At 36.5% G+C, this 14338-nt stretch overlaps 1 protein-coding gene across 2 annotated transcripts in view; it reads right to left on the reverse strand.

The window, feature by feature from the left end:
• Positions 1–14338, reverse strand: part of UBE2K (ubiquitin conjugating enzyme E2 K) — a 78852-nt gene that overhangs the window by 20513 nt on the left and 44001 nt on the right. For both annotated transcript variants that reach the window (XM_036852348.1, XM_036852347.1), the window contains one exon: positions 7694–7776. In XM_036852348.1, the coding sequence (XP_036708243.1) occupies positions 7694–7776 (83 nt within the window). The remainder of the gene's footprint in view (positions 1–7693; positions 7777–14338) is intronic.

Consider the following 14338-nt stretch of genomic DNA (forward strand, 5'->3'; position numbering starts at 1 on the left):
ATTAAGAAACTGAAGGAGAAAAACCACATGATCATCTCAATAGATGCAGAAAAAGCTTTGGATAAAATTCAACACCCATTATGATAAAAACTCTCCAGAAACTGGGCACAGAGGGAACCTACCTCAACATAATAAAGGCCATATACGACAAACCCATAGCAAACATCATTCTCAATGGTGAAAAACTGAAAGCATTTCTTCTAAGATCAGGAACAAGACAAGGATGTCCACTCTCACCACCATTATTCAACATAGTTTTGGACGTCCTAGCCACGGCAATCAGAGAAGAAAAAGAAATAAAAGGAATACAAATTGGAAAAGAAGAAGTAAAACTGTCACTGTTTGCAGATGACATGATACCATACATAGAGAATCCTAAAGATGCCACCAGAAAACTACTAGACCTAATCAATGAATCTGGTAAAGCTGCAGGATACAAAATTAATGCACAGAAATCTCTTGCATTCCTATACACTAATGATGAAAAATCTGAAAGAGAAATTAAGGAAACACTCCCATTTACCACTGCAACAAAAAGAATAAAATACCTAGGAATAAACCTACCTAGGGAGACAAAAGACCTGTAGGCAGAAAACTATAAGACACTGATGAAAGAAATTAAAGATGATACCAACAGATGGAGAGATATATCATGTTCTTGGATTGGAAGAATCAATACTGTGAAAATGACTACACTACCCAAAGCAATCTACAGATTCAATGCAATCCCTATCAAATTACTAATGGCATTTTTTACAGAACTACAAAAAAAAAAATCTTAAAATTTGTATGGAGGCACAAAAGACCCCAAATAGCCAAAGCAGTCTTGAGGGAAAAAAACGGAGCGGGAGGAATCAGACTCCCTGACTTCAGACTATACTACAAAGCTACAGTAATCAAGACAATATGGTACTGGCACAAAAACAGAAACATAGATCAATGGAACAAGATAGAAAGCCCAGAGATAAACGCACACACCTACAGTCAACTAATCTATGACAAAGGAGGCAAGGATATACAATGGAGAAAAGACAGTCTCTTCAATAAGTGGGGCTGGGAAAACTGGACAGCTACATGTAAAAGAATGAAATTAGAACACTCCCTAACACCATACACAAAAATAAACTCAAAATGGATTCGAGACCTAAATGTAAGACTGGACACTATAAAACTCGTAGAGGAAAACATAGGAAGAACACTCTCTGACATAAATCACAGCAAGATCTTTTCTGATCCACCTCCTAGAGTAATGGAAATAAAAACAAAAATAAACAAATGGGACCTAATGAAACTTCAAAGATTTTGCACAGCAAAGGAAACCATAAACAAGACGAAAAGACAACCCTCAGAATGGGAGAAAATATCTGTAAACGAATCAATGGACAAAGGATTAATCTCCAAAATATATAAACAGCTCATGCAGCTCAATATTAAAGAAACAAACAACCCATTCCAAAAATGGGCAGAAGACCTAAACAGACATTTCTCCAAAGAAGATCTACAGATGGCCAAGAAGCACATGAAAAGATGCTCAACATCACTAATTATTAGAGAAATGCAAATCAAAACTACAATGAGCTATCACCTCACACCAGTTAGAATGGGCATCATCAGAAAATCTACAAACAAATGCTGGAGAGGGTGTGGAGAAAAGGGAACCAACCCTCTTGCACTGTTGGTGGGAATGTAAATTGATACAGCCACTATGGAGGACAGTATGGAGGTTCCTTAAAAAACTAAAAATAGGATTACCATATGATCCAGCAATCCCACTTCTGGGCATATACCCAGAGAAAACCATAATTCAAAAAGACAGATGCATCCCAATGTTCACTGCAGCACTATTTACAACAGCCAGGTCATGGAAGCAACCTAAATGCCCATCGACAGACGAATGGATAAAGATGTGGTACATATATACAATGAAATATTACTCAGCCATAAAAAGGAACGAAATAGGGTCATTTGTTGAGACGTGGATGGATCTAGAGACTGTCATACAGAGTGAAGTCAGAAAGAGAAAACAAATATCGTATATTAACGTATGTATGTGGAACCTAGAAAAACGGTACAGATGAACCGGTTTGCAGGGAAGAAGTTGAGACACAGATGTAGAGAACAAACGTATGGACACCAAGGGGGGGTAACCACGGGGGAGTGGGGATAGTGGTGTGATGAACTGGGCGATTGGGATTGACATGTATACACTGATGTGTATAAAATTGATGACTAATAAGAACCTGCTGTATAGAAAAATAAATAAAATTCAAAAAAAAAGAAGAGCATTGGCACAAGAAGAGAAAATAATATTCTTCTTCAAAAGTAAAAAAACATAAAAAAAGAAAAAGGAGGAAGCCCCCAATTTCTCCTAACATTATCATTTTTTTTTAATTTGCCAAAAATGTTGGATACATGTATATCTATAACTGATTCACTTTGCTGTACACCTGAAACACAACACTGTAAATCAATTATACGCCAATAAATTTAAAAATAAATAAATAAATAAATAAAAATAAAATAAAATAAAATAAAATAGATAGCTAGTGCAAAGCAGCCACATAGCACAGGGAGATCACCTAAGTGCTTTGTGACCACCTAGAGGGGTGGGATAGGGAGGGTGGGAGGGAGACGCAAGAGGGAGGAGATATGGGGATATATGTACATGTATAGCTGATTCACTCTGTTATAAAGCAGAAACTAACAGCATTGTGTAAAGAAATTATACTCCAATAAAGATGTTAAAATAAATAAATAAATAAAGCTACTGTGATAGAAAAAAAAACAAACAACTTAATGAGCTCTCAGAAAAGTGAAGTTGGACCTTTGCCATGCCTTATACCTTATATAAAAATTAACTCAACACAGGGAACTATACTCAATATCTTGTAATAACTTCTAATGGAAAAAAATCGGAAAAAGAATATATACATATATATGTATAACTGAATCACTTTGCTGTACACTTGAAACTAACACTACATTGTAAATTAACTATTCTTCAATTTTTAAAAAATCAGAAAAAAATTAAACTCAAAATGGATCAAGGACCTAAATGTAAGACTAATTTTTTTGCAGGGGGGCTGCGCCGCATGGTTTGTGGGATCTTATTTCCCCAACCAGGGCCCCGGCAGTGCAAGCGCAGAGTTCTAACCACTGGACCTCTAGGGAATTCCCAAGACTAAACTTATTATAAAACTCTTAGAAGAAAACATAGGGTGAAAGCTCCACAACACGGCAGTTGGCCATGATTTCTTGGATATCAAAGGACAGGCAAAAGCCCAGGCAACAAAAGAAAAAAATAGAGAAACTGGTCTATAACTACACATCAAAATTAAAAACTCCTGTGCAAAGAAAAAAAAAATTTTTTTAAATCTTCCTAGGCAGAGAATACAGTCAACAGAGTGAAAGTCAATAGAGGGGAAGAATAGAATACAGTCACAGAATGGGGAGAAAATATTTACAAATCATAGATCTTAGAAGGGAGTTAATATCTGAAATATATAAAGAACTCCTTCAACTCAACAAAAAAAACAAACCTGACAAAGAAAGGACTTAAACAAGCATTTCTCCAAAGATGATATACCAGTAGCCGATAAGCACATGAAAAGATGCTTAACATCACTAATCATTAGGAAAATGTAAATGAAGCAATGAGATACCACCTCACATCCATTAGGACAGCTACTGTCAAAAAACGGAAAATAACGGTGGTGAGGATGTGTAACTGGAATCCTGTGCACTGTTGGTGGGAATGAAAAGGGACAGTTTATTCTCAAAACTGAAGGAAAAATCTAGAGCTGTAACTTTAGATTCAGTTCGTAACAATCTCAATGAGCAAAGTTTTAAGTCTTCTGTATGCATGAAAACTTTCATAATAAATGCAAGTGAGGTATTCATAAACCATTAAGAAAAAAGAAACCTAAATGAAAAGTTTTTAAAAGCTGAACACAAGATCAATGGCAAACAATGACGATGTTTTCATAATTAGCTGTAATAAAATTAACATTAAAACAAAACTTATTCTTTTGGCCCTAAATACTATAGAAACTATAACATCTTTGATGGTATAAAGAAATGTGTACATTTTTTGACTGCTCTACATAAATTTTAAAATCTAAACTTGGTAATGTGAAAAAATATACAAACGAAAATACAACTTTCTATTCCATTTATTTTGCTTTTCACAAACTACTGATTAAATTCATACTACATTAATATTTTTAGCATTTAATGTGTAAAATTAGCATAAATCTATTAAAAACAAATCCTAACAGGCAAACAGAAGTCTGAAATTTCAAAATGTGTTAGCTAATTTTAATTAATCAGTGGATACAAATAAGTGAGTACTTTATAAATCTATCTTCAGTAAATTAATTTTGCTCAGATCTCAAAAATCAATAAGCACAGTTAATATATGGACTAGGTGGGGCCTTTAATATGTAGAGTAAGCACTGAATTGTGTGTATTGTTGACTAACTTGTCTGTTAAGGATCTTCCAGAAAACCATTAATAAATAATCTATGTTCATTCGAAACACTGAATGCTACTTAAAAATAATGGCAGCTTTTTTGTTATATTTTTTTAAGGTATAATCAGAGTAAAATGCTTGACAGCTAGATGAATTTTTATACATGTATACACCCGTGGTAACCACCATCTAGATCAAAATACATAGTACTTCAGTACTTCCAGCACTCAGAAAGCCTCACTCTTGCCCCTGTTATTCACGACCCTACCTACCCACCACTGTCTTAGTTTCTATCACCCAAAATTAGCTTTGACTCATGTTGAATTTCATGAAATCATACAGTACGTACTCCTTTGTGTCTGGCTGTTGTCACTCAACATGTCTATGAGAATCATCCATGTTGTTTGTGTCAACATGTCTTTTTTTTTTTTTTTTTTTTTACTGCTATGTAGTGCTCCATTGCATGATTATAGCATTATATATCCATTCTCTTGTTTATAGACATTTGGGTGACTTGCAGTTTGAATAAATCTGCTATGAATATTCTTGTACAAGTCTTTTGGTGGACATATGCACTCATTTCTCTCAGATTTCTCTTGGATATACACCTAGGAGTAGAACTGCTGTGCCATAGTGAAGGTATATACTTATTTAGCTTTGGCAGATACTGCTGGTTGAGTGGCTGAACCACATTCTTACCAGCAATGCATGAGAACCATTTACAAGTGTGTAGTGGTATCTAATTGTGATTTGAATTTGCACTTCCCTGATGACTAATGGTGCTGAGCACAGCTTATCAACCATACAGATATTCTCTTAATGCCTGTTTGTGTGTTTTGGAAGAGCAGTATCAATGAATGCAATTTTTGTGTGTTGTCATTTTCTTCCCCAGGTAAACAGACACCTTTAGTCATAAGAAGTGTCAGCAGAAAAACATCAGAAGATGGTTTCCACACAGGGTAAGTTACAAAGTTAAGAAATAACCCATACTATCATAAGTTGTTAAATATTAAAGGTAAATCACCATCCACATGTATTAATAAAGACCAAGGTTAACAAACTGTTTTCTAAGATAACTGTTCCAAATTAGCCTAAACATTGACATTTAGATATCCACTGAATGTCAATTTACTTCAATAAAAGCGGGGGGGGGGGAGGCTGACAGACCCATGGATATCCAATCTCACCTATTTTATCTGATGTCTCTGATATCTTTTATTATTTCAATGATATAGATATGAAAAGACTAAATTCAGCTATTTGACCTGCCTTAGGAAATAGGCATAGCTGATAAAAAGTGTTCTGATACAAAAATTCAAATTCTCTGTCTCTATATACACCATAATCTTTCAACTATTTATAGGAAGATAATCAGGTGGTAGTACTGCTGGTTTAACTCTGAGCAAAAAGAGAAGACAGTGGAAAATTTTAGTGTGGAGTTTTGTTTTCAAAGGGGTGGAGGGTTCATTCCGTCTGGTGAGAATAGCCTGAGTAAAGTCAGAAGCAGAAGGACAGGCTACTGTAACCGTCCAGGCAAGAGGCAATGCAACTTTGGACCAAGGTAGTAGTAATGAACTGCTGCTAAAATGTTGGTGGTTTCAACAACAGGATTTGCAGATTTCTCTGGTATAAAGGTACCAGAGAAAGAAGAAACAAGCAGCACAATGAAGTTTTGGCCTTAGCAACTGCAAGGATGTAGCTGCCAAAACTTACATGGGGAAGAAGTAAGTTTTGGGTTGGGGAAATAGTTCAGTTTCCAACATGTTTAAGTTTGAGATGTCCATTACATATTCAAGTATAGATATTAAACAGGCAGCAGGACATGAGTCTGGAGTTCAGAAAACGTGAGTTGCTAGTATATAAACAGTGAAGTTATGAAATCAGATGAGCTCACCAAGGAAGTGAGTATAGATGGAAAAAAGCATTCTTAGCCCTGAGGTATTCTCATATACAAAGCTCCAGGAGATGAGGGAGGAACTAGTTGAGAAGTCAAGGAGAGGGAAAAGGAAGGGGAGAACAGAAGAACTGATGTCCTAGAAACCAAGTGAAAAAAAGGACAATGTCTCTAATACTGCAAATTTTCATTAAAATCACTGAACAACAGAGCTATAAGGGGTCTTCGAGATGACTTTACAGATAAAAACATGGAGGCATAGAAATTCAATAAATTGTGAAAAGTCACAAATCAAAAGAATGACAGAAGATAAAGTTAGGTCTAGTTCACAATGTTCAATGTTTAACAGTATGGAATACAGATCAAGAAACTGGATCCCAAGAGATGATCTACTGAGGGAGAGGCTTTACTCAGGTGTGCCATCAGAATGGAAAAACAAAACAAAACCAGCAACTCTTGTCTGTTTATTCAATTACTAAATATACCAAGTGACCCATATGCTAAATGTTGTCATCCTGTTTCAGCTTATTCAGGTTCATTTCTTTCCCTTTCTTAACAAATCAAACGCATAACTTATTGTTTTCTTCCACCCCAATGTCTTTTTATATCTCTTGTCTTGGTTGTTCAATCCATACTGTTAGAATATGCCAGGCTCTAATCTAAGAGAAATACATAAAACAACTCATTTACTCTTCTCAACAGCCCTATGAAATAGGTATTAACCCCCAATTTTTTCAGATAAGGAAACGAAGGCAAAAGACCAGGTAGTTTACTCAAGACCACAAAAATGAGTAAATGGCAGAGCCACGATTTTAACCTAGTGGTTAAACACTATACTGCTAAGATAAAATCAGACAAAACATGTGAAAGCACCGTACAAATGACGATACCACCTACAAAGGCACTTCTTAGAATCTTAGAACCTTAATCACACTCAATTAACACAACTTTTAACGTTTTTGTTGTCTACATTCCATCCAAGTCAGAGCTGATTACTACAATACTTAAATTATTTTTGTCTTTCACAAATATCTTTCTGAGATAGCAAAAAATCAAATTTACCAAAACAACAAATATAATCCAAGATTTTTCAAGATGGAAAGCTAGCATCTGACATTACCTAATAAATCACTATTTAAATATAGATTCCAATTTCAACTGTAACATATTTTCTCTTATGTACTTAAGAGACTTCATCTAGTTTTAAAATTACTGCCAAATAAAAGTATAATATATGCTTATGTTTTGAGGCAAGTGCACATTTAACACTCTAAACAGTCTTAGAATTCATATGAGAGAGGGTTGAAGGTGAATTCAACATCTCTTACCATTGATCTTTCAGGATATCCAAACAAATAGCCCCTGTGACGGAACTAATATTAGGATGCCATATTTTAGTGATAAACCGGACCTAGAATATAAAGCACATTTGAGTTTTAAAGTACAGAAGTAAAACATATATAGTTTAAGTAGAACTATAAGAAAATGAAATCCTCAAGCTAAAAAAAATGCTCATACTTACATCATTTTGCCTAAGTGAAGGGAAGGGTGTAGGAGACAAAGCATTCAGTGAGCCAAATGCTATCAATGACATACATTCTTTTTAAACCTTTTAATAAATGCTCAAAGAAACCCAACAATTAACTAGGTGTTTATAAATTACCTAGCATAGTGTTAGATGCTATGAGAAATTTAACATGGACTAAGATCAATTCAGGTAGATAAAGTAGTACAGAAAATCAAAATATAGATAGTAAATGGCAATTTTTTTAGAGTGAAGGGTGTAGAATAGGTTTGAAGGAAAAAGTAAGCAAAATCGGTACACGGAAACAGAAGTAGAAAGTGACTATAAGATTACTCCTGATTTTTTTGTAGCACTTTTTTTCTTAAATACTTTAAAAAATTTTTTGACAAATATTTTGACAAATATTTAAAGGCCTACTATTATTTGCCAGGCACTGAGGCTTAGAGTTTAAGAAATTTACCCAATATCAAGTAAGTAGCTCACAACAGAAGATACAAACTCACACAATCTAATTTCAGATTCTGAGTATACTTATTTAAGCATGAAAGAATAAGAAATCAACAATGTGAAAATGCTAACTCTATCACATCACCTTGAAATGAAATCTAGTTCATCAGCTCTTACTTATGAGCTTTTGGAGGAGGAACAGGAGGAGGAGGAGGAGGAGGAGGATTATATCTGACACATATATATGATAGTCATCTAAATCAAAATTCTTTAACATTTAACAGATTAATTACTATGAACCAAGCTATGTTCTAGTACCTTGCAAAACTTAACTCATCAATATATGCTCTGTGATGAATTCGGAGATTGGGATTGACATTATACACTAATATGTATAAAATGGATAACTAATAAGAACCCACTGTATAAAAAAATAAATAAAATAAAATTCAAAAAAAAATATATGCTCCAAATGTAAGCTATTTATGAAAAGAAGCTAAAAGATTTATCATGCTTCCACTTCTCTCCTTGTGACTTGTCTATACTATCTGTTCTTAATTCCTCACATATTCACTCACTAACTTACATGCCATCTGAAAAAGCACTTCCAGTCACCAATGACTTCAAAACACCTACAACTAATGGGGACTTTCCACTCCTTGATCCTTTTTAATTCTTAAAATAACCTTACTGCTCTCAATGATATCTACTTCTTTCCATCCACAGAACACCATGTCTTTAAAGGAGACTATCATTCTTTACCTGGGTTACTGTACAGTTTACTGATTTTACTGCCTTCAGTTTTCTTCCCTCCAATCCATTCTCCACACTGAAACCAGAGAGCCCTTTAAAACAAACCTGATTCATGTCACTATTCTACTTAAGGCCCTTTAACAACTTCTCATTCCCTTTATGTAAGCCCACACTCTTAAACTGATTCTAGCCTCGCTCTCAAATCTCACATCTACCCTACATTCAATACAAGTGTTCAACAAGTCATATTTTAAAATTTTTTATTTATTATTATTTATTTATTATTTATTTTTAGCTGTGTTGGGTCTTCGTTTCTGTGCGAGGGCTTTCTCTAGTTGCGGCAAGCGGGGGCCACTCTTCATCACGGTGTGCGGGCCTCTCACTGTCTTGGCCTCTCTTGTTGCGGAGCACAGGCTCCAGACGCACAGGCTCAGTAGTTGTGGCTCACGGGCCTAGTTGCTCCGCGGCATGTGGGATCTTCCCAGACCAGGGCTCGAACCCGTGTCCCCTGTATTGGCAGGCAGATTCTCAACCACTGCGCTACCAGGGAAGCCCAACAAGTCATATTTTAAAAAAAAAAAAAATTTTTTTTTTTTTTGCCTCAGAGCCTTCATACATTTCTTCTTTCAATAACACACCTCGGCTTCCCGGGTGGCACAGTGGTTGAGAATCCACCTGCCAATGCAGGGGACACAGGTTCAATCCCTGGTCCAGGAAGATCCCACATGCCGCGGAGCAACTAAGCTCGTGTGCCACAACTACTGAGCCTGTGCTCTAGAGCCCGTGAGCCACAACTACTGAGCCCACGTGCCACAACTACTGAAGCCCGCACGCCTAGAGCCCGTGCTCCACAACGAGAAGCCACTGCAATGAGAAGCTCGCACACCGCAATGAAGAGTAGCCCCCGCTCGCCGCAAATAGAGAAAGCCCGCGCGCAGCAACGAAGACCCAACAACAGCCAAAAATAAATAAATAAAGTAAATAAATTTATTAAAAAAAAAAAAAAAAACCTCAATATCCTCTTCTCCTGGCTAACTCCTACTTATCATTTAAGTTTCAGCTTCCATAATCACTTCTTCCTGACCTGTCCCATAGCACCCTGTACTTTCCTATGTCACAGTACTTGATCACACTTCTATCATCTCTTTCTTATTTGCCTGGTTTTCTCTAAAATGCATGGTGTCTATCCTGTTTAGTAGAGCATTCCAAGCATCTAAAGTGCCTCACACTGAATGAATGTGCAATAATATCTATATATTTTTTTTTTTTGGTTTGTTTGTTTTAATATTTTGGCGACGCCACATGGCATGTGGCATCTTAGTTCCCCAACCAGGGACTGAACCGTGCCCCCTGCATTGGAAATGCAGAGTCTTAACCACTGGACCACCAGGGAAGTCCCGAGGAAAACAGAATTTTAAATTACTACTGAAGATGTCAGAAGGTTTACAATTTAGGCAGATGATCTAAGGATGTGTGAATTGTAGCTTGCTTTTTAAAGAAGAATCTTCAATACATGATTCTCTGTAGACTCTACGTGAAAAACAAATATGCTTATATGCAGGACCAAGGAAATTATTAAACTATTTCTTTGTACTACAATCTACAGTTAGAAATAAATAACTTTGAATTTGCAGAAAATCTAATAGAGAAATTAATTTTCAAGAGGCCACTCCATTATCTACCAGTACAGATGTAAGTAACTGTGCTATAAGTAGTTCTTTGTGTGGTTTTACACTCTTTTATCTATTCCTCTCTTTGTCATTCTTTATCATCAACTATCTCCTTTCTTAGATTTTTCACTTCTTTCTCAACTCCTAATATTACCAATGGTAACCACATATACCCCATCATTCTACGCTCAATTCATATCCACTGTATTCATCACTTTCTCCCAGAGTACTACCATCCCCGACCTATAGCAACAAAAATGTACAAAGAACTTGGAAGGGCTGAAGTATAAAAGTAACGATACAAAGACATTTATTATGACCTACCTGAGTCATACTTGACTGATTACAAAACAAATATGGGATGGTTTACAGTACTAAAATACTTACATGAATAACAATTCAAGTTTCCTTATTTTCACAAATGAAACTAATACTAGCACTGTCTGGGTAACTTGACAACACTCATTAGCTTTGAGGAGCACTCAAAGAATTTAGAAACAAAAATCTTAACACTATGTACACAGTGTTACCAGACTGAAACAAAGGAAGGGGACTATTCTTAGTTATTTATATTGGTACACCATCATCAGTAATCTTATCTTCTCCCACAGGATGCAGCCTATATTTATGCACTCTTCAGTTCAACAAATATTTTACCTTCCACCTCATGGTAGATGTGAGCTCTATTTCCATCAGGAATTTCCAGTTTCAAGCTTGGAACTCAAGGAAGTTACAATATTAAACCTGTTTTAACTAACTTATTGTACAAAAGAAAATGCTATTTTATTTTAAATATGCATGTGCAGAAGGGAAGACTCATAGAAGGCTATTAGCATTGGTATTTATACTCAATTTCATATATAAAAGTACTTAGGGCTTCCCTGGTGGCGCAGTGGTTGGGAGTCTGCCTGCTAATGCAGGGGATGCGGGTTCGAGCCCTGGTCTGGGAAGATCCCACATGCCGCGGAGCGGCTGGGCCTGTGAGCCACAACTGCTGAGCCTGCGCGTCTGGAGCCTGTGCTCCGTAACAAGAGAGGCTGCGATGGTGAGAGGGCGCGCACCGCGATGAAGAGTGGCCCCCGCTTGCCGCAACTGGAGGAAGCCCTCGCACAGAAACGAAGACCCAACACAGCCAAAATAAATAAATAAATAAATAATAATTAAAGGTGCTAATAATTTAAAAAAAAAGAAATCTTTAAAAAAAAAAAAAGTACTTATAACACAACACAAAGGAAAAAGAAGAAATTTCACAACCTAATCTCCAATAATAAGTTCGACAAATCACTGAGCTAGAGTTTTCCTAATTTAATGCGTTTTTCATTAATAGAATATTATTACAACTTACTTTAAAAATAAAGTATGCGGGCTTCCCTGGTGGCGCAGTGGTTAAGAATCTGCCTGCCAATGCAGGGGACACGGGTTCGAGCCCTGGTCCGGGAAAATCCCACATGCCGCAGAGCAACTAAGCCTGTGTGCCACAACTACTGAGCCTGCACTCTAGAGCCCACGAGCCACAACTACTGAGCCCACGTGCCTGGAGTCCATGCTCTGCAACAAGAGAAGCCACCACAATGAGAAGCCCATGCACCACAACAAAGAGTAGCCCCCACTCGCCACAACTAGAGAAAGTCCACGTGCAGCAACAAAGACTCAATGCAGCCAAAAATAAATAAATAAAATAAAATAAATTTTAAAAATAAATAAATAAATAAAGTATGCATTGAATCAAACTTCTTCTATGCTATAATCAGCTAATTCAAAGACACATCTTCTCTGTTCAGAAGTAAACCTTTTGCTCTTCAGGTCAATAGTTTACTGCAGAGTAATAAACAAAAAATACTCTAACCATGTTAAGATAAAACAATGTAGGTTTTCAATCGGGTGCAATTTTAGCTGCACAGTAGTGAGAATATGACAGTTAACTTCAATACTTTTACCTCAGAAGGCTTAAAATTAAACCTGAGGCTACATATTAAACATATGTGAACATAATTATGCAAGAAATTTACACAAATATTCCCCACTCTTTCCATCATTTATCTACCAACCAGTAAAAATTCAAATCTAATATAGTAAATATCTAGAACATATTTATCAACATTAACTAGCATCTACTCCAAAGCTTACTACCATAAATGGGAGGAGTACCATATTTAAAAGAATACTAAATTCCAAGTATAACTAACTGGTAGAAGCCAGAGGGAGACAAATGTGGGTTGACTGAAGGAAGACCTTTCTAAATCTTGAAGTTACCTCAACATGGTATGGCTGGAATTAAGACAGTAGTGGCCTGAAGAGCAACATGAACTAGTAGCAAAAACATCAGACAGACCTCAGTTCTTATGTTTTTAGCCCATTTTTCTTGCTTTTCTGAAAAAGGTGGGAGAAGGAAGTGTTAATAAAATAGTGTTTTCAAAGATTAAATGAAATAATGTATCAAGTACCTAAAACAGAACTAGAACTATGCAATCACTTTGGATTTACATTTATAGACTACAGAGGGAAATAAACACTTTTATTGAGACAATAATTTGCCCCCATTTAAAGTGCACAACTTCATGGTGGTTAGTATATTCACAGTTGTGCAACCATCACCAAAATCTAATTTATGACCATTTCAACACCTCAAAAAGAAACTACAGGGACTTCCCTGGGGGTCCAGTAGTTAAGACTCCACACTCCCAATGCAGGGAGCCCAGGTTTGACCCCCGGTCAGGGAACCAGATCCTGCAGGCCGCAACTAAGACCCGGCGCAGCAAAAATAATTATTTATTTATTTTTTTAAAAAAAGAAAAAAAACTGGGCTTCCCTGGTGGCACAGTGGTTAAGAATCCACCTGCCAATGCAGGGGACACGGGTTTGAGCCCTGGTCCGGGAAGATCCCACATGTCGTGGAGCAACTAAGTCTGTGCGCCACAGCTACTGAGCCTGCGAACCACAACTACTGAGCCCGTGCGCTACAACTACTGAAGCCCACGCACCTAGAGACCGTGCTCCACAACAAGAGAAGCCACCGCAATGAGAAGCCCGCGCACCACAACGAAGAGTAGCCCCCGCTCACTGCAACTACAGAAAGCCTGCTCACAGCAACGAAGATCCAACACAGTGAAAAATGAATAAATAAAATAAATTAAAAAATAAAATAAAATAAAAAATAAAAATAAACTAACTGTATTTCTATAAACTGTAAATAAACAATTTGAAAATGAATTAATTAAAAAAAAAAAAGAAACTACGTAACCAACAGCAGTCACTCCCCATTCCTCCACACTCCTCCAGCCCTAGGCAACCACCAGTCTACTTTTTTTCACTGTGATTTGCCTCTTCTAACGTTCATATAAATGAAATCATACAATGTGTGGCTTTTTGTACCTGGTTTTTTCATTTAGCATGATGTTTTGAAAGTTCATCTATTTTGTAGCACATATCAGCACTTTTATCACTTTTATAACGAAATGTGGTATGGATATACCACATTTAATTTTTCCGTTCAGTTGATGGACATTTAGGGCACTTCCATTTTTTGGCAGTTATGAATAGTGCTGGTATGAACATTTGTGTGCAAGTTGTGTGGACAC

Source organism: Balaenoptera musculus, chromosome 5, assembly GCF_009873245.2.
Source record: "Balaenoptera musculus isolate JJ_BM4_2016_0621 chromosome 5, mBalMus1.pri.v3, whole genome shotgun sequence".
NCBI lineage: Eukaryota > Metazoa > Chordata > Mammalia > Artiodactyla > Balaenopteridae > Balaenoptera > Balaenoptera musculus.